Here is a 22,425-nt window from a genome sequence, read left to right as displayed (position 1 = left end):
GCATATATCACTAAAAATGCGTAGACTCCGTGTCGCCCAGGCCCAGATTAATCCTCAATGACCTCGGAGGTCACAGAAAAGACGCCTCAAAGTCTGGAATCGTTTGCAGAAAGGACCATCTCCAATACTGGATCTGCACAGAATCATGAGACGCACACACCAAGTTTCCCAGAAAAACAGTTTCCATCAAGGTCGGGACATCTTAACTAACTATCAACAAAGCTGAATCTGCAAAACATGCTGATACTACATTTAGTACAGAAGTGACTTTATTCTATTCTATAAAGAAAGAAAAGTATATCAGAGAGGTACATTTCTGTTACATTTTGAGTCCCCAAAAGAGTCACATAGCTGTAACATAGATGACCCCGGGGGTCGCTTTAGGAAGACATACAGTTAACACATGCTGAGCTCTTCTCACTTCAAACACCAAGGACATTTTCCTGTCAGCACATCTTGACACAGACATCAGAGCTGGATTCAAAAGCACAGAGCAACTAAAACACTACAATATTCAAAATAACTCCTTGAATATAGAGAACTGATTTATCAAATGTAGGACACTGTTATAACTTGATTATCATTCATTCTTATTTTAATATTGAACATAAAATCATTCTTGAAGGATATGTGTCTGATGAAGAGACAAGTGATGTTTGGCTTGACCCTTGACCCTTCACACCCATAAAGAAAGCCGAGATATAGCGCCTCCAAATGGGCCAACAATGCACTAGCTCTTCTAACTGTTTTGTCATATGTCAAATTCATTAATCCATAACTTCAAAATACTACAGAAAAAATGTCTGGAATTTTGCATGGTGACATTCAGCCACACTGGGTATAAAGCCCAAGTGCAACTGTGAATGCACCCATAAAGAAAGCCGAGATATAGCGCCTCCAAATGGGCCAACAATGCAATAGCTATTCTAACCAGCCTGGTCTCATTACGAAAATGTACCTCTGGCAACGTTTTTGCAAACCCCAAAATACGTACCAATATGTACATATCACTGCAGTTTCAAAGTGATATGTCCACTGGGTGCCGCCAAAAGCTTCGTTTTTTTCCCGGAACAGATGAGCGTCAATCTGACGTTTTGTGACATTGTTTTTTTAACGTACACCTACACTAAACCCTAAACCTAACCGATAGTGTTAACAAAAGCAAATGTGACAAAAATACAATAGTAACCATGTCTTGTTAGCTTGTGTGAACTCATCTTTGAGCTCTTTTATCATGACTTGTCTTTCACGGGATTCGTACCTGAGCTTTCATTATTACAAGTACAAATCTGTACCAGCTGAGCTACTGAGCAAACTTATTATATAAAAATAGCCGAGCATATGGAGCAGATTAAGTGACGCAAACTCCAAAATTTATTCATTTACATGGAAAAAAAAACCGATAAAAAGTGCTTGTTTTACTGCCTCTAGTGTTCATTTCACTTTGAAACTGCAGTGATATGTACATATTGGTACGTATTTTGGCGGTTTGCAAAAACGTTGCCAGAGGTACATTTTCACGAGACCAGGTTGCAGCCAACTGTATTGTCATATTTGTCAAATTCATTAATCCATAACTTTAAAATGCTTCAGTAAAAATGTCTGGAATTTTGCATGGTGACAGTCAGGCACACTGGGTATAAAGCCCCAGTGGAACTGTGAACGTACCCATAAAGGCAGCCGAGATATAGCGCCTCCAAATGGGCCAACAATGCAAAAGCTCTTCTAACTGTATTGTCATATATGTCAAATTCATTAATCCATAACTTCAAAATGCTATGGTAAAAATGTCTGGAATTTTGCATGGTGACATTCAGGCACACTGGGTATAAAGCCCTAGTGCAACTGTGAATGCACCCATAAAGAAAGCCGAGATATAGCGCCTCCAAATAGGCCAACAATGCACTAGCTCTTCTAACTGTATTGTCATATGTAAAATTCATTAATCCATAACTTCAAAATGCTACAGTAAAAATGTCTGGAATTTTGCATGGTCACAGTCAGGCACACTGGGTATAATGCCCAAGTGCAACTGTGAATGCACCCATAAAGAAAGCCGAGATATAGCGCCTCCAAATGGGCCAACAATGCACTAGCTCTTCTAACTGTATTGTCATATGTCAAATTCATTAATCCATAACTTCAAAATGCTACAGTAAAAATGTCTGGAATTTTGCATGGTGACAGTCAGGCACACTGGGTATAAAGCCCCAGTGGAACTGTGAACGTACCCATAAAGGCAGCCGAGATATAGCGCCTCCAAATGGGCCAACAATGCAAAAGCTCTTCTAACTGTATTGTCATATGTCAAATTCATTCATCCATAACTTAAAAATACTACAGTAAAAATGTCTGGAATTTTGCATGGTGACATTCAGGCACACTGGGTATAAAGCCCCAGTGCAACTGTGAATGCACCCATAAAGAAAGCCGAGATATAGCGCCTCCAAATAGGCCAACAATGCATAGCTCTTTTAACTGTATTGTCATATGTCAAATTCATTAATCCATAACTTCAAAATGCTACAGTGAAAATGTCTGGAATTTTGCATGGTGACATTCAGGCACACTGGGTATAAAGCCCCAGTGCAACTGTGAACGTACCCATAAAGGCAGCCGAGATATAGCGCCTCCAAATGGGCCAACAATGCAATAGCTATTCTAACTGTATTGTCATATTTTTCAAATTCATTAATCCATAACTTTAAAATGCTACAGTAAAAATGTCTGGAATTGTGCATGGTGACATTCAGGCACACTGGGTATAAAGCCCTAGTGCAACTGTGAATGCACCCATAAAGAAAGCCGAGATATAGCGCCTCCAAATAGGCCAACAATGCACTAGCTCTTCTAACTGTATTGTCATATGTCAAATTCATTAATCCATAATTTAAAAATACTACAGTAAAAATGTCTGGAATTTTGCATGGTGACATTCAGGCACACTGGGTATAAAGCCCCAGTGCAACTGTGAATGCACCCATAAAGAAAGCCGAGATATAGCGCCTCCAAATGGGCCAACAATGCACTAGCTCTTCTAACTGTATTGTCATATGTCAAATTCATTAATCCATAACTTCAAAATGCTACAGTAAAAATGTCTGGAATTTTGCATGGTCACAGTCAGGCACACTGGGTATAATGCCCCAGTGCAACTGTGAATGCACCCATAAAGAAAGCCGAGATATAGCGCCTCCAAATGGGCCAACAATGCACTAGCTCTTCGACCTGTATTCTCATATGTCAAATTCATTAATCCATAACTTCAAAATGCTACAGTAAAAATGTCTGGAATTTTGCAAGGTGACAGTCAGGCACGCTGGGTATAAAGCCCCAGTGGAACTGTGAACGTACCCATAAAGGCAGCCGAGATATAGCGCCTCCAAATGGGCCAACAATGCAATAGCTCTTCTAACTGTATTGTCATATATGTCAAATTCATGAATCCATAACTTCAAAATGCTACAGTAAAAATGTCTTTAAGTATGCATGGTGACAGTCAGGCACACTGGGTATAAAGGCCCAGTGGAATTGTGAATGCACCCATAAAGGCAGCCGAGATATAGCGCCTCCAAATGGGCCACTGGTGCCATTAATGTAAAGGTTCTTACTGTACTGTCGTTTGTCAAATTTGTTGTTCCATAAATTCATAACGCTACAGTAAAAATCTTTGAAAATTTGAATGATGATATTCAAGCACGATGGGTATAAATCACCAGTGAAATGTTTTACTTCCCCAAATGTTGTAGGATATTACAAATTACAGTATTGACAAATATCATATATCCATTTAAGCAAAATTAGTTTGCATTTGAAAGCAATGATAACATGATTATACATTTTGTATTTAATCCATAATTGATGTTCTGGAGACCTTGCAGGGGTAGGTGTCATCTGGTGTTGGTTCATCTGAAGTCTTCGGAGGCTGGATCCAAGCTGGAGCTGGCATTAATCTCTAGTTACCTTACCTTTTATTGATTTATTAATGTATTCAAAGCATTCAAGTGCAATAATTGAAGAATGATGTAATTATATTTTATGTACATTTGTATTTTTTACAGTCATCTTCACTGATATTTCTGTGTTAATTATCTTTTTAAATAGTTTATTATTCTTTTCTGTAAAATAGACACAATAGTATCAAAAGTGTGAATAAGAGAAAAAAACACATGGTCCCTAAATTGAGCTGATGGCATGTACAATAGCCTAATTAAAGGTCCCATGGCATGAAATTTTCATTTTATGAGGTTTTTCAACATTAATATGAGTTCCCCCTAGCCTGAATATTGTCCCCAAGTGGATAGAAATGTTGATCGGTGTAAACCCGAGTTCTGGCTGTTTTTCTCTGCCTTTGAGAAAATGACAGGCCAGACTAGCCAATCCTGAAGTCTCCTGGTTTGACGTCCAAGCAGGAACGGTTACCTCCCTTTCCTCCGCCCAGAGAATCTGGCACGCCCATGCAAACACTCGACAGATCATTGCTTGTGAATGAGTGAACGCTGGCAGTTTCTCAGTGTTTGGATGTACAAATGAAAACAGAAGTCTTTTTTCAGTTCCTTCTGATCTGTGATCAGTGATTTCTGATGTGTACCTAATTATTTATTATTCGTGCACACTGCGGCTTCTCTCTCTCCCGACAGAACGGTGTTTTCGTGTTTTCTATCTTGTGAGTCAGTGTTTTTGTACGTCCTCGTCGCGTCTATCTGTTCTAAAATGTGCATACAGTCGTTTCTGCTCAACATCAGCAGACTCACATCTCTTTAGAGATAAACCTCACGCACGCCAAAGCTCGGGCTGCACTGACCGGTCGGCCTTCAACACCCCAGTACTGCATCTCGCCCACAGCGGAGGCACCAAACGCGACGCGAGATTAAGCAGAAGGGGGGTAAGCGTGAGGGTATACGGGCTAGCCAGCTATCCCCACAATAAACTGGATTACATTCGATTACTGCTGTTGTGTCTTTGTTTGCGCTGTGTACTCAATGCCATGCCATGGGACCTTTAAAGAATAGGCACACTGTGATTATATTGTATGTGCCTTAATATTTTTACAGTCAATCTTAGCTAACATATTATTCTTTTATTCTGAAAATGGACACAAAAGCAACACAATGCCTTAAAAAGCTTGAAAAAGAGAAAAACCGCTAGGTCCCTAAGTTGAGCGTCAACAAGAAACCAAAGACGCGCGTCTGGTGGACCGGATAGCGTCAATAAGAAGCTGCGAATAAGAAGCTGGATTCAGCCTCGTCTATCTGCTCTGGATACCACCTTCTTCCACTACGAGGACTGCCCATTGCCCTAGAGACTGCTGAATCCATGTTTAACCACGTCTTCTGCTACTATGGGATACCTGAAGACATAGTATCGGACAGGGGTCCCCAGTTCATATTAAAGGAATGGAAGGCCTTCCTCTCCCTCAGGTGTGACCGTCAGCCTCTCGTCGGGATACCACCCCCAAGCGAACGGACAGACTGAGCGCAAGATCCAGGAGATTGGCCGTTTCCTCAGTACCTTCTGTCATGGCCACCAGGACTCCTGGAGCCAGTACCTAGGATGGGCCGAGTACGCACAGAACTCCCTGCGTCAGCCTACCACCGGTCTCACCCCGTTCCAGTGCGTGTTCGGCTACCAGCCTCCCCTCTTCCCGTGGTCAGGGGAAACCTCCGATGTACCTGCAGTCGACTACTGGTTCCGGGAGAGTGAGAGGGTCTGGGACTCCGCCCATCACCAACTTCAGCGGGCCCTTTGCAGACGCAGGGTGACAGCCGACCTTCGCCGCTCAGAGGCCCCCACGTTCCAGGTTGGGCAGAAGGTCTGGCTGTCGACCCGGGACATCAGACTACGTCTGCAGTGCAAGAAGTTGAGTCCCAGATTCGTTGGCCCCTTCACCATCTTGCAGCAGATCAACCCCGTCACGTACAAACTCCAACTCCCACCTCAGTATCGGATTCACCCCACGTTCCATGTGTCACTTCTTAAAGCACATCACCCTTCTGTTTCTGTTTCCCCAGAGCCTGGCGTTACCCTGGAGCCCCCTCCTCCGCTTCTTCTAGAAGACGGCGCGGCATACCAGGTCCAGGAAATCTTGGACTCCCGGCGTCGTGGTGGTCAGCTCCAGTACCTCGTGGACTGGGAAGGGTACGGCCCAGAGGAGCGATCGTGGGTACCCAGACACGACATCCTAGACCCAAAGCTGCTTGAAACCTTCCACTCTTCGCATCCTGAGAGACCGGCACCTCGGGGTCGAGGTCGACCACCACGGCGTCGGGGTCCTCGGCCCTCAGGACATTCCACTGGATTACCCTGCCGTTACCCACTACAACCGCTCATTACCTGGTCCTGTCAATAAACTCTGTTAACCCCTGTCATCAGTTCTCTGTGTCACCTCTGTTTGTAACACTTTGGTGGCCTTGAAGTTTTACATTTTACAGATCTTAATAATGTGTTTAAGATAAAATGGATAATAGAATTTATTAAAAATAAAGATAGTATATGGAATGTTTTCCCAAATTACATATTTAACTCTTTGGGTGGCATTAATTTCCTTTTGAAATGTAATTTTTCGGTAGAAAAAAATCCCAGTTAAACTGGCAAACTTTCATAAGCAGGCACTGCTGGCTTGGCAATTATTATATAAACATAACTTTTCACCGCATTGATACATTATATAGAATAACAAAGATATCTTGTACAAAAAAAAGTCAATCTTTAATAAGACTTGGTACGACAATGGAATTCTTACTATTAGTCAGTTGCTTAATGAAAAAGGTTTACTTTTAACATATTCTGAATTTCTCAATAAATGTATGATTCCTGTGAGGCCAAAAGAATATGCTATTATCTTTGATGCAATCCCTGGCAGAGTTGTATCACTATTGCGAAACCCTGGATTTTATCCTATAAACGCTGATAGTCAAACCAGTTTTTGTAGTGATACAATATTTATTGGGGATATTAATATAATAAAAGATAAATGCAGTAACAAATATATTAGAAATATTTTAAAAACAAACTATTTGCCTCGTTCAACAGTGTTTTGGTCTACTAAATATGAAAATATTAACTGGAAAAAAGTATGGTCAATAACAAATAAGTTTTTTATCAATAATAAAATTAGAGAGGTATCCTATAAAATGTTACACAGAATTTACCCTGTTAAGGAGTTACTTAAACGTTTCCATTTGAATATTGAAAACTTGTGTGAATTTTGTGGCAATGCCAAATAATCTGTGACTCATCTTTTTTATGATTGTATATATTCAAAAATGTTTTGGTTTGAACTTTGATGTCTCTAATTTCATTTCTAGATTGTTTTGAACATGTATACAAATTGATCTGTATGACGTAATATTTTTCTTTGTACAAGACAATGTCGATTCCAAAAGTACGATGTGCTTCCTCATACAACTTTTCATTTTAATTGGAAAATATCACATTCATGTGAAAAAATGGGCTAAAGCTAAGCCAAGCTTTGAACATTTTATAAAAGAAATTAAACCTTATGGTACTACATTAGATAAAATTAAAAACAAAAAAGCAAGAAAGACCTGAAGCTTTTTGTTACTTTAAATTGTTGTAATTTTACCCCTGGCATGAATTACTTTAATTTTACATATTTTTTGTTTTGTCTTGTTTTATAATTGTTGCGATTTACATGTACAATCTTTGTATATTTAACAATAATAATAAAAAAAGATCTAGTAGGAGTAGGAGTTCACGGGTGGGAAGTCACGGGTTTGACTGCCGTTCCAGTGCACTTTCACGGGTAGAAGGATGGAAAAACACGGGTTACGGGTTGCCTCGAACGCGGCATTAATTCCGGGTTATGGCTCATGTCATATAATAAAAATAAATTATTGTGGAACGGTCAGTTGAAGTGCTTGTGAACTGGGTATTAATGCTGAAATTGAACATGCAGAAATATTCGTATTATGATTTACTATTAGCAAAGGGTTTGTGCTATTTTTGAATCAGAATCATAGGATCAGAATACGATACAGTCACGTGGTTGTGGCAAAAACGAAGCTTTGGACGTCACAGATCACGTGGTTATGGCAAAACGAATCAAGCTCCGATACAATGCTTCGATGTGAGATGTTTCGTTTTTTTTGTAATACAAGCTTCGAAGCCTCTGTGCCTAACGTCACATCAGTAAATGAATGAATGATTCCAGTGAATTTTGTCACGTCTTTTCCAAAGTCTGTAAAAGGTCTTTTTCCATAGTTCTTCATTCCGGAAGTAGTGCGGGGTTGATAACATAGATATACATACACATAGATTTCTCGTTAGCACTTTTTGGGAACGGTCAAGGCCAGTCTGTGAACACTCAAGAACAAGTTGACTGTGGGTCTGCAACCTTAGTTATACGCGATTATGAATTTGCAATATACTTCATCAGATGATTTTCATAGGATTTAATACAACAAGACGAAGGCATTAGCTAACACTACATTAAAAGTTATCATAGTTTAAAAACCTGTAATATTGAGTTAATATACATGTACAACCAGAGGCTGCACAATGTGCACAATGCACATCTTGAAAAACTGTGACGACAGCATCTGAGGTGTTGACCGTTCCAAGATGGCGGACGATTTAACATGTTAGGAGTGGTCGAATTTGGAATCTATGAACACTTATCTATGATTGACAGGCCCACATGTTTACTTCCTTTAGCTTGACAGCGTCTCCGTTTGCTCCAGAACTTTCTAAAGCTTCAGAGGGAAAGTATAGCGGACCCATGGCAACTGGCGGGTGAGTAATTTAAGGCCTTTTTTTTAACAAATGCGTTTTATACATACACAAATTTACGTATATGATGTGATTACATTGCAGGCGTTTCTCTGACAGTTTCATAGACGAGGATCCACAGAGAGCCCTTGAGGTAGGCTCCTGTTCACTAGTATCAACTATTTTTGCAGTTTAACTTACACATAACACTTCAGACGTGCTTATAAGAATTCAAACATCTCTCTCGCGATGGGCAGCTTGGCGATTCAACGCATGTTTTAAGGGTAGGTTTAGGATAGGTGTTGGTATGGACGTTAATAAAGCTCAAACCACATGAAAATGATGCTGGTGGCACAGTCTGATAACTTGGGTAGCATTTTTCGCTGTCGAATTGTGCTACCTTCTGGGGAGTCTTATATGTAACTTATAGCCTACTGTCTAACGTACTGTATTTGTGGAACAAACGGCTATTCTTTTATTTGTTAAACACCACCGAGAATCCACTAACGTAATGTTGCATTCACGTGCCTTCGTAATTATCGTAACGTAAATACTAGTTTCCTAGTTTAAAAATTGGACATGAACGCCCTCTCAAGTCAAAACTTAAATGCAATTAGCTCGTAATCACGACTTCAGAAGTGGGAATTGGGAAATTTCCAATAGCTCGTGAAGGCAGCATGAATACACTTTATTATAGAGAAAAAAAGTGGATAAAAACATATAATCTTAAGTTGACCAAAAAACAAACAAATATATATATATATATATATATATATATATATATATATATATATATATATATATATATATATATATATATATATATATATATATATATATATATATATATAATCTAATTGAGTGTATAATTCAGCAGCCAAAAGTAATCTTTGAAACAAATCTTTGGTGCACAGTAGGGGTGTAATGATTCAATTTACTCATGGTTCGGTTTTTATCACGGTTTTACAGTCATGGTTTCAGTTCAGTTCGGTTATGTGCTATGTTGTTCAGGGGAATTTGTTATTAGCTATGTTCAACTGTTCAAAAAATAAGAACATACAGTTGCAAGAAAAAGTATGTGAACCACTTGCAGATTCTGTGAAAATGTGAATAATTTTAACTAAATAAAACAGATCATACAAAATGCATGTCATTTTTTATTTAGCACTGACCTGAAGATATTTTACATAAGTGTTTACATATAGTCCACAAGACAAAAAATAGCTGAATGTATTAAAATAATCCCGTTCAAAAGTTTATGATCCATTGATTCTCAATACTGTGCCAGTTTTAAATACAAAACAGAGGCAGTGCATTTTTCACAACTTTTTTTATTTACAAAAGTAAACAATTAACAAGAATTACCAGAATTTCAATTCTTTCAGAAATGGACGAATCATGTCCAACGAACAGTTAATTCATCAGTTTTATGCGCACAGGTAGTGCACGTTTTACAAGCATTTAAACAATGTGACAATTCTTGTATAAAATACAGAACTTCAGCAACTCAATTGAAACTCATATAGGATATTCTGTATAAAACCACTTAAAATAAACATGTAAAATGTGTTTCAATTCCTTCAGAGCTTAAATACAAAACTGAAATATCGGGCCCAATGAGCAGTTCATTAATCAGACTTGCATACTAAACTCTCAAGCATTTTAACACATCCTACCCTCAAGCTTTTGCAGACTTGTTTTTACTTTTGTCCCTCATTAGACCAACCATCACTTATAATCAGTATGCCAACTTTTGGACATTAAAACCACATATCTGATAAAAATCTGGACAGAAGACTCGCATTAAACAGACAGTTCACCCAAAAACTTTAAATTCTGTAATTTATTTAACCTAATGTAGTTGCAAACCTCTATGAATTCTCTCTTCATTTGAATGGAGATATTTTGAAGAATGTTGGTAACCAGACAGTTGACGGTAGCCATTGACTTCCATATAGCTGGCCACCTTCCTGTTCAATTTATGGAAAAATTGTTGAAAGTTTCTCTGCCGATCGAAAGACTAACGCGACCAGGTACGCGCATCATGACATCATGTACGCATCTTGAGTTTCACCTTCAACATTCAACACTTTTCCACGGAAGGCGGTCGGTTGAAAGTTTACTTGATACATTTTTAAATATGGATATTTTTCTTACACAAACGCATCAATTCGCTTCAGAAGGCCTTTATTAACACCCCAGAGCCATGTGGAGCAGTTATATGATGGGCAGATGCACTTTTTTATGGACTTGAAAAACAGAGCAACTATTACTGCTATTCTAATGCTTGGATTAGCCTGGACTTTTGTAATATAACTCCGATTTTATTTGTCTGAAAGTAGAAAGTCATACACACCTAGGATGACTTGAGGGTGAGTAAATCATGGGCTAATTTTCATAAAAAAAACAAAAAGTAAGTTCTGTCATCTACTCACCCTCAAGTTGTTCCAAACCTGTATGAGTTTCTTTGCTCTGCTGAACACAAATGATGATATTTTGAAAAATGTTTGTAACCAAGCAGATAGAGCAACCATTGACTACCATAGGGGAAAAAATACTATGGTAGTCAATGGTTGCTCTATCTGCTTGGTTACAAACATTCTTCAAAATATCATCATTTGTGTTCAGCAGAACAAAGAAACTCATACAGGTTTGGAACAACTTGAGGGTGAGTAAATGACAGTTCACCCAAAAATGTAAATATCTATCCCTTTAATAGCTTGCTTCCCTGTAACATTCAGATGTTTTCGATACTCACTCCATCAGGTGTTCTTAAGTATGGGTACTTTTTGACCACATCCTCCACAGACATTCCTTCCATGATTTCTCTACGTCTCCAGGAGAATGTTCGTGCCATGCGGTCTTTGACAGTCGAGATGTCTGGATGTGTCTTCCGATACTCGCTTTGTAGAACGTTCACATGGGCCTCAACACGTTGAATCCTCCCCAACACAAGTTTTCTTTGTCAGAACAACAGTAACAGATAATGCTTAGACTGTGACAGATAATGACAGAAACAGATATGTGAAAAGTCTGTACACTCATTGAACAAGGTGTTTTAAATAAAAAAAAATACACTAAACTGCAGGAACAATGAGACCTACCCCTGGTTTCACAGACAAGGCTTAAGTTTATTAACGTTACTTATGAATGAGAGAAAGAGCAACGCGCAATAGGGCCGATAAACCCAAAATTCGAAATAAAAACCAATCCCCGACTAATTAAGTTATCATTCACTGCAGCTGCCACTGAAGCTTCAGCCTTCTGTTGGTATAGAAACGGCATCCTAGACGCACGCTTAAATTATGCTGCCTTCACGTGCTATAGGAAAATTCCTACTTCCCACTTTTGAAATCGTGGGGTTTACGGACCCCCAAACGTGACATGCGGAAAGAAAAAAAAATATTTAGTTCCCTCAATTTAGTAACGTTAAAAATATTTTTTCCTGCATGTCAGGTCATGTAAGATGTTGTTGCTAAAGTGAAAAATGTTGTTTAATTTGAGCAGATTTCGATATTCCACAGCAGACTGCACGACGCGGGAAAAAATGGGTTGCACAGCGAAAGTCTGCAGGGGCTAACGTTAAATGGCGATAGCAAGAAACAGCATTTTACACGGCTTTACTTGACTAAATGAACAAAATAACTAACTGTTACGTGTGTAATCCAACTAGCAACAAGCCATAACATGCTTAGTGTAGTTAACGATAGTTTAAGTTAACGTTATGTTATGCTTTAATGTTATCATGGTTAACAGTAGCATACCATGAACAGAAAAATCAAGATTTGGTTACTTACCCCTGAATTTCCTTGCCTCATCTTCGTTAACCTGTATTCCAGCTTCAATTGTTTTCTGAATTAGTTCATCAGTGGAAAAACTCAACAAGGATGGACAAATAACCTACATTTTTGCTCATTTCACACACTCCTTTTCCAAGTGTGAAAGAAAGTGCACTGCACTCACTGTATAACGCGCGATTCCTGCCTTCTAAACAGAAGAGCCAATGGCAGATTGGTAAAGTCATCGCGTTATCTCAGCAGACGTTAACTCTGGTTGCTATGGAAACAGTGTTTGTTCAAAAATAATGACTTGAAGTTGAGTGATAAACCCTTTTCACTAATGCAGTCAAAACAAAACAAAAATAATAATGATAATAAAAAAAGTAATGCAATCAACAACGTTTTTTGTTTAGTTTTTTTTTGGTAAATGTGCTGTTCACACAAAATACATTTTACCAGTATTTTTGAAAAGGTCCTTTTCACAGCCAATTTACCACCACTGTGTAAAAGAGGATATATTCTTGGTATTTGAATAGGCCATATCATCATCCTACACTGATATGATGTTGTAAATATCCAGTTATACTTAGTAAAGAAGTTCTTAATGCAACTTGTATAGGCCAATTGGATGGAAAGTAATCTGTTTTACTTTAATATACAACTCTTTTAAATTATGATTTTGTGATCTCTGATTTGCTGCATAATTTGCCTGTACCGTAGCTTGTTAAAAGTACAATTATGTACCCTTTGCTGTCATAACTATTTTTGTACCTTTAAATTAAAACAAAGGTCTACAGTTGTCACCTTAAAGGGTTAGTTCACCCAAAAATGAAAATTCTGTCATTAATTACTCACCCTCATGTTGTTCGACACCCGTCAGACCTCCGTTCATCTTCGGAACACAAATGAAGATATTTTAGTTGAAATCCGATCGCTCAGAAAGGCCTCCATTGGCACAATGCACGGTACACTCTCAAGACCCATAAAAGGTACTAAAGACGTCGTTACAAAGTCCATCTCACTACAGTGGTTCTACAATAACTTTATAAAGCGACGAGAATAGTTTTTGTGCGCAAAAAAAACCTAAATAACGACTTATATAGTGATGACCGATTTCAAAATAATGCATCATGAAGCTTCAAAGCGTTATGAATCAGCGAGTCGAATCATGATTCGGATCGCGTGTCAAACCACCAAACTGCTGAAATCAATTGACTTTGGCGATTCAAACCGCTGAATCGACATAACCAAGATATGTTGGGATAGGATCAAGTGAACAGGTGGTAGAGTTAGATTTGATAATCAGTTGTTCAACCACAGATGTATTAGTGAGTAAAAAAGTGTCCAGGGGATGGCCTATCAGACATGGAGTTAAACAGGAAGAGGAAGTTGAAGAAAATGATTTATAAATGTTATCAATTTTTTGTTGAAAAAATGACTGAAAACTTTCACAGAGATCGACAGAACCAGTTATAGCTACGGGTGACGGTTTAACCAGTTTGTTTATTTCAGAAAAGAGAGCTTTCGGTTTGCATTTAGCTTTGTGGATGACAGTAGACAGATGGTCAGAACGTGCAATGTTAAGTGCTTCTTTATATTCCACTACTGAGCCCGAAAAAGCCATGGAATGCACAAGAAGGGGTTTTCTTTTGTAAAGTCTTTTGAGACGCCTACATTTTGTTTTCAGAACTCTTAGTTCTGGAGTGAACCAGGGAGAGGAGTGAGTAGACGGAACAGTTCTAGTTTTTAATGGAGAAAGATCATCCAAAACATCACAGATCGATTGATTATAGGTTAGTACTATCTCATCAGGATTTAGGAGGTTGAGTGATGATGGAAGAACAGAAACAGCAATAGCAGCAGAGAAATCGTCAACGGTTATAGATCTCAGGTTACGGTAAGATATTGTAGTTTTGGTGTTTAGTTTTACAAAAGGGAGTGAGAAATCGAAGACAATTAATTTATGATCAGAAATGCCCAAATCATGACCCTGAGCATGCACATTGTCAATACCAACTGTACATAGCAAATCAAGAGTATGAGAGTGGGAATGTGTGGGAAAATCAATATGCTGAGACACTTCAAAGCAATCCAAAACAGACATAAAGTCTTTTGCAGAGGTACAATCAGAATCAACATGCAAGTTAAAGTCACCTAGCATCATTATTCTATCATGCTGGGCACAGGCAAGAGTGAGAAGTTGAGTCAATTCAGATAGAAAGTTTGTGTTATATCTCGGAGGTCTATAAATCAATATAATCAGGAGTGGAGCAGGACCAGCAAGTTTAAGTGATAGACATTCAAAACTGGAAACATCAAGAACATAAATTTTAGTCACTTAATAATTGTTCTTAAAGATCACAGCCAGACCACCACCTCTACCACTTAGTCTAGGTTTTGTGAGGTAACTATATCCAGGAGGGGTTAAAAGGTTCAGTTCAATGAAGTTATCAGGTGTTTGCCAGGTTTCAGTCAAGAATAGTAAATCCAGGTTTCTCTCAATTGTAATGTCGTACAGCAGTGCACCTTTGCCAGACAGGGAACGAGTGTTCAAAAGAGTGCAGTTGTGTCGATGGGGAGCACGCGACGAGTAGACGGCATCTCTGGGTAAAGGTATGAGAGTCCCAACGCGATGAGGAGTCTCGTTGCTATGGTAACGCTTCGATCTCCGCGACCAGATCACAGGAATTGACAAAGCGGACTTGCAATCATAGAACCATCGTTGTTTTGCAGACGGATGGATATAGCGAGCACGTCGAGCAATGCCGAGGGTAGTGCACCAATCGAAAGTAGAGGTTTCCAGGCGAGAGTGTTTATTTAGGTTATGCAGTTGTTGTGAGGTATAATGAAAATCCATACTGTCATTGAGAACCAGAGCAAGTCCAAGAACGACTACAGCCAGCAATCTCAGTGCCACCGAGTTATGAAAAGCAAAATACATCTCCTCGCAGAGTTAAAGACAGCACTCACCGAAAGCAATATGACCACCCTAAACAACAGCACGTTAGCCAAACCAGCTGATGCTAAAAGTGATCCACAACCAAACAAAGCAACTCGCCAAACAAGTGGAAACTTGCTAACCGGTTACGTCATAGTTATGGGATACACACCGCGGTAGAGGGCTCGCGGGAAGGAGTAAAGTGAAGTCACAGCAATCTACGTTAGCCAAGCCCAGAATAGGAAAACCACGAAGAGACACAACTCCGTTAACGAGAGGTAGCTTACTTACCGAGAGTGAGTGCAGAGTGGTAAAGCCTAGGTAATGTTAATGGGCAGAGGGCTCGCAGGGTTTTCGCAGTGAGACGCTGTACAGCAGTTTGTAAAAAGCAGTCCAAAGAATGTCAAAGGGATTTCAGAGTTGAGTTTTTCATGTCCCAGAACTGACAAAATCACCTAGGTCAAAACGAACGGTGAATAGCGGTGAGAAGTGGCAGCCATTGCACGCACAGCGTACTCTCAACCGCAACCGGAAGCCTACTTGAGCACCACGTCGTTATTTTGGCTTAGAATTTTGTTTGTTGGAAACTTGAACATAATTTAGAAATGCATTTGAAATGAAAAACTTTGCATTTAATAAGCACAATACATTTTTGAAATGGGGAGGCAGCCGCAGCGAGCACAGACACAGAGCGGCCAGAGAAACGGAGGAACGACTGCTGTAAGGCGTTTGTGCAAAACTAGAGATGCACCGATTGCAATTTTCTTGGCCATTTCCGATTTCTTGTTAATGAGATCGGCCGATACCGATTTTTGCCGATTCCGATTTTCTTTCTAAGAACTATAATTGACAGCATATACAAACAAAAATCCACTTTTTCTTCAAAGCAACATTTTATTTTTATTCTAAAATAAATTATTAAACATTACAACAGGATCTTCTCTCACTTAAACAACTCTCAAAAAATAAGTGTTCTGTGCCTGGAAAGAAGTAGAAATAACAAATATATGAAAATCAGTTGCTTTATGAAACAAAACATTATAAATTGACCTTTTTCTCTTTTTTACTTGTCTTACAAAAGTCAAAAGATCCTATGAATGAACAAACCTGAAGTGTACAATACTCCTCCAAATAATAGTTCAATAATTTAGGGGTGCACCGGTTGACCGGCCAAAAACCGGAACCGGACGTTTTTTGCTTCTAGCGCGCAATTGGCAACCGGACGGTTTTCTTTGTATTTTTCTGCCGATTTTTCCGGAAGTGCGCCCGCGTGCACATACGCCTATATTGCAATCATTCGTAAACATGTCACTTGTGTGTTACAAATGGAAACTGGAGAACTGAGGGAAGAGATGAGATGCGCTGAAGGGAATGAAGAGCCGCTTTCCTGCGCAAGCTGAAGTTGCGCGAGCTTAACTCTCTGCGCCCTGCACAAGCGTGGATAGTGAGCGTTTGTTCAGCTCCGCTTCTCACGTGTTGGATCGGATGAGAACGAAACAGACTAACTTGTGACAAAGCCGAAATACTTCTTTTTGTAGCCTAAAGAAGAACATGCTGCACTTTTGAAATGAAATACTATGGCCCGGTTTCACAGACAGGGCTTAGACTAAGCCAGGATTAGGCCTTAGTTCAATTAGGACATTTAAGTAACTTTTATAAACGTGCCCATGAAAAAAACATTACTGGTGTGCATCTTGAGACAAAACAATGCCACTGACATACTTTAAGATTTGTCAGTGCAAGATTCTTTCAGTTAAAACAGCTCAAACATGCATTTTAGTCTAGGATTAGCTTAAGCATTGTCTGTGAAACCGGGGGTATAAGTTCTGTAGCCTATAGGGTGATCATTTTTATTTTACCTTAAAATTACATTGACTTAATTTGATTTAAAAAGCACCTGCTGTAGCATCTTAGTTTTTTTCGTTGCACTAAACATTATTTGATTTAACATTTTGGAACAATTATGTACTTTGTTTTTATTTAATTTCACTGGTAAAGGCTTTTTTTCTTTACACTGATTTTAAAAACAAATGCTGATTTAAGTAACATCTTTGTTTGGATTGCAGAATATGCAGTTGTTGCCTTTAATTTCACCTTTCAGCCTTTTAATTTCCAATTCAATTTCCCGTTAATTTCTGATTGCGGACTTGTTTTCATTAGCCAAAAGCCAATTTAGCCTGTTAAATACCAAATTTACATCTTGTTCATGTATACTTTCGTTCTTTTATTGTGTAAAATTTTTTATAAAAAATAGATAAATAAATCGGAAATCGGTATCGGAATCGGACAGTTTTCTTGAAAAAAATCGGTATCGGCCATGTAAAATCATGATCGGTGCATCACTACAATAATTGGGTAATAAATGTTGCCAGCTAGGGATGTCACGGTACCAAAATTCCAGTAGTCAGTACCAATACCATACAAATTTTACGGCCAATTTCGGTACCACAGCTAAATGTTTTTTATATATTTTTATTTTATTTTTTATTTAACCATTTTTAAAAAAGTAATTAAATGTATTGTTTATTATTTATGATGATAATCATTATAAGTAAATAATACATAAACATTTAAAGGCTGTATGCTGTTTAAAACTAAACATTGTTTTTTAAAAAAAGATCCAGTGAAAAATAATCAACCATTTAAGCATTATTATTAATAGTAGAGACGTATTATTGTTACATAGAGCCGGCGCTAAATCTACTGTAGGCTACAAGAGTAGCCTAATATATTCTGTCAATTAAATTTTTTTTAAACCAAACTTTTATTTTGACGGTTGCCGTGAAGACAGGTTGCCGTTGCCCTTGAGTGTCTGTGTTCATGATATGACAGTTTTCTCAAATGAAACGGTAAATTCTCATGAAGTGACGGTTAATGCGTTCGGCTGGTCATCTAGCGCCATGAAGTCCATATTTTCTTTGCAATTACTTTGGTCTTTTCGCTGCTTATACCCAGGAAAGAGCTCTGAGCTCTGGCCAGCTTTAGCCGTTTTACCTTTACTAACTTTACCTTCTTCAAACTGGGCATGTTCCGCGGGGTGATGGAGTTTTAAGTGTCTAATTAGTGTTGTCCGCTTTCCTGGTGGTTCCCCGCGGTTTATTTTAACCTTACAAGTTTTACAAGTGGCATAATTAGTGTCTTCTAGTGTTTGCATGCAGCTGTGAGCACGAGCGTGGCTGTGACGTCAACACACCAAGGCTCACAATTGCGACCATCTTGGTCGCATATGCGGCCGAAATTGAATCTGTGCGACCTCAAAATATATTTGGGAGCATTTGTGCGAGTGCAAAAAAATTGTGAGGTGTGACATGTTTTAATTTTTCTACAAAACGTTCGCTAATTACTGCACAGTATGTGCCTGATGTGAGCTGATCCACCGTTCTATCACATAACCAATTAAACTTCTTCATGTTCTTTAAAGCAGACTTTAAGTTAGTAAATATTAGCTGTCAATCTCTCCCTTTCACTGCGCTCCGCTGTCACGTGACAGGGAGCTGACTAGCACGCAAAATATAAAGAGCTGAAGAGAGAAAGGGGCAAGAGAAAGTTTTAGTAGCCTGTTCACACACTTGTCCTTCGGACCAGTAAATCTATCATTCACTTGTCCGAGTAAAAAATTTGTTTGTCCGGATTTTTTTTGTAAATATAATCTATTCTGAAGCAATATTCTCACCAGTGTTCAATCAACTTTGACATATTTAAATATGCATATTTGTGATATGTTTACCTTTTTATGAAGGGCATTTTTCCATAATCTTATTAAATGTAGGCTTTGCTTCAGCTTTCCTTTTATATTCTTAAATTTGATCAATAAATTAAATTAGAATAAGACACTATAGGCTGTTACCAATCAAACTAAATCATTTACACTGAAAAATTACAACTGCATTAAAGCTATGGTCTACGATTTCAAAGATTGTTCATTATTAATAACCTCGTTTAGATGCTGGTTATGGTTCTACAGTACAATCCTAACAATATGAAGAGAAAAAAGAATGAAAAAAATCCATTCACTCTATTGGGTGTACACCCGCAGAGAAATTGACCAATGTAAGCTGTCCGGCCGGACAGCTTACATTGGTTAACTGCTCTCATCCAATCCCCTGCTCCACTCGCGTCTCCACCCACCGCACCCCACCCCGCCCCCTCCTGCGACATGAAATTTTGCGGGCAAGTTGGCAGCATCAACTCAGCAATGGAGAAAAACCAACAAACAGACATCAGAAAGCGGCCCCTGCTCGCCCCAACAATCAAGGTTGGAAGAAAGAGAAAGTCAATTGAGGAAAGAGCAGAGATTTAAAAAAAAAAAAAGTGAAGAACGCCGGACTCAAAGCCGAATCAATATAGGGTCCACCATTGCCCGTTATGAGGAAGCTTCAGAGAAACCTTGGACTTAAAACCGACGCTGACTTTTTGTTGAGCAGGTATGCATTTATTTATACTTTTATGGTGTGGTGTATTACATAAATAGCTTTTTATCAGTCTGACAACATGATCATGCTGCCGGTCGGCATTGGAATGTTAGCCGTTTAGCATCGCCTATCACGGGTCAAAGTAATTATATTTCTTGAAGTGCTTGACTGTTTCAATAGGCCTAACGTTAGCGGTTTTCTGTTCGAGCCGATAGAACATTGCATGTGTTGCTAATCTTGCGTGGGCGTGAACTCAAATGTGTGCCTCTGAGCTATTTTGTTACGACAATGGTGAGATTGAATTGTTGATGAAGCAACTAAGTTCAAGTGTCGAAAGTCAACTTTACATATGATGTGTCATTAGCGCGGTCATTAGATTGAAGCGACTAAGCACATGGTACATCTCCGTTCCGATGTTTACTCCTGCTTGACTGAGTGACGTTGTTGTTGAAGTGACGCACAGAGGGGAGGGGTGTGTTGTGAAGGGGCGGGATGAGTTTTTTAAAAATTCAGGTTTTCTCGACTGATTTTCAACATCGTAGACTACAGCTTTAAATAATGTTATGAGATTATTTTAAATATTTTTGAATATACAAATCAGAAATGTTGGAAAGATGAAACTAAACCACCAGTAGGTGGCAGCATGTGACCGTCTTAAGGGAACACTCCACTTTTTTTGAAAATAGGCTAATTTTACAAGTCCCCTAGAGTTAAATAGTTGAGTTTTACCGTTTTTGAATCCATTCAGCCGATCTTTGTATCTGGCGGTAGCACTTTTAGCATAGCTTAGCATACATCATTGATTCTGATCAGTCCATTAGCGTCTCATTAAAAAAATGACCAAAGACACTTTCAATATTTTTCCTATTTAAAACTCGACTCTTCTACAGTTACATTGTGTGCTAAGACCAACTGAAAATGAAAAGTTGCGATTTTCTACACCTATATTGCAAGGAACAACTTTCTCATTCCTGTGTAATAGTCGCGGATCTTCGCGGCCGTACCATGGCTTGTCCGCGTGCAACAGCGCATGCGCCAGTAGTACAGAAGAGTCCACTAGGTGGCAATACGCACAGTATTGAGCACAGTGTTCAGCCGTCGAAGAAGAGTGTGCAAAGAGCGGTTTAAAAACAACACGCTTGAAAAAAGAGAGAATTTGATTCTTCAGTGTTTCTTCCAAACTATGTTGCAATGGTGGATGCACTACACTTCTTCTCCGATCATGCCCAGCGAATGTCCCGTTGATGACAGGACTCCGTGCTGCCCTCCGATGTCTGGTAGAGCATAGACATTTTTTTACTGCGCATGTGTCGAACGCTATCATCCGCGTGCATCTGTGGTGTAGTATACTTTGAAAGACGCGCGGACAGGGCTGCGCGCGTGACGCGTCTTGGCGCGGTAAGTGAAGTTTACCCGGGGCTTTACTGGCACACATCTCGGATTGATGAGAATTTAACATATTTCCTCAACTAGGATTTCTTCTGACTTTTAGTATGTTGTTCTGGACACCTCATAGAAATAATCTAGGCTGAAAAAAATTATTTTACAATTAGTTCTATTTTTGGCTCCAAAATGAGTTACTTTACCTGGACTACATAATGACTAGGTCTTGTTTAAGAAAATGGTATCGCATCGGTACATGGGTTCAGGTACTTACCGATGCCAGAATTTGTTGTGGTATCGATGATATTTCCGATACCAGTATCGGAATCGGAACAACTCTAGTGCGTATCGAACCGTACGGTTAGAATTTTTTTTTTACAGAGAACCGTTACATCTCTAGTGCACAGCAATTTTGTCAAATCTTAATATGTAAATTAAAAAATATTTTTTTTTTAAATGTATTGTGCAGCTGTTTAATAGGGCAACAATATATGATAGATATGACAGAACAAGATAACAGAACTTTTAATAATCTTTCAGTGCACAATAGCATGATGATATGAAACTAGGGGTGTAACGATTCACTCGTTTTCTTGATGCATCGATTACAAATCCTGACGATGCATATGCATCGTTCTTGAAACGTGCATTTTCAATCGAGAATCGTTTATTTCGGCCGATAATCTATTTAAAATGCTAAGAATCGAATGAATCGCGATTTAATAGCGATTCAATAACATTAGTTAAGGCATTAGTTAACATGATCTAACCAACTAACCTGGTATTATGTTTTATTTTGCAACACCTCTGTTCAGCATTAGTTAACATGAACTAACCATGAACAACACTGTTCAGCATTAGTTTATATTTGTTTATGTTAGTTAATAAAAATACAGCTGTTCATGTTAGTTCACAGTGCATTAACTAATGTTAACAAGATTTTAATAATGCATAGTAAATGTTGAAATTAACATGAACTAATAATGAACTGCACTTATAAAGCATTTATTTTAACTTTGTTAATGTCAACTAATGTAGTTAATTAATGTTAAATTAATGAACCTTATTGTAAAGTGTTACCGTTTTTTTTGCCCACTCTCTGAACTCTGAAGGCTGCCGTGTAATTCACACCCTGACTAAGACACTTTAGGGGAAGCATTTTAATAATCCTATGAATGCATAT

At 38.7% G+C, this 22,425-nt stretch overlaps 1 protein-coding gene across 2 annotated transcripts in view; it reads left to right on the top strand.

Annotated features, from left to right (window-relative positions):
• Positions 1-8,036: 8,036 nt before the first annotated feature.
• Positions 8,037-22,425, top strand: part of sugt1 (SGT1 homolog, MIS12 kinetochore complex assembly cochaperone) — a 57,334-nt gene continuing 42,945 nt past the window's right edge. Inside the window, exons 1-2 of one of the 2 annotated variants that reach the window (XM_079813049.1) lie at positions 8,037-8,754; positions 8,836-8,884. In XM_079813049.1, the coding sequence (XP_079669175.1) occupies positions 8,660-8,754; positions 8,836-8,884 (144 nt within the window). In that variant the 5' untranslated portion in view covers positions 8,037-8,659. The remainder of the gene's footprint in view (positions 8,755-8,835; positions 8,885-22,425) is intronic. The other variant, XM_079813048.1, reaches the window with a different exon arrangement.

This window comes from Gobio gobio (assembly GCF_949357685.1).
Source record: "Gobio gobio genome assembly, chromosome: 3".
Lineage (NCBI taxonomy): Eukaryota > Metazoa > Chordata > Actinopteri > Cypriniformes > Gobionidae > Gobio > Gobio gobio.
Note: the sequence above shows the minus strand (reverse complement) of the source record. Positions and strands in the feature narration are given on the sequence as shown.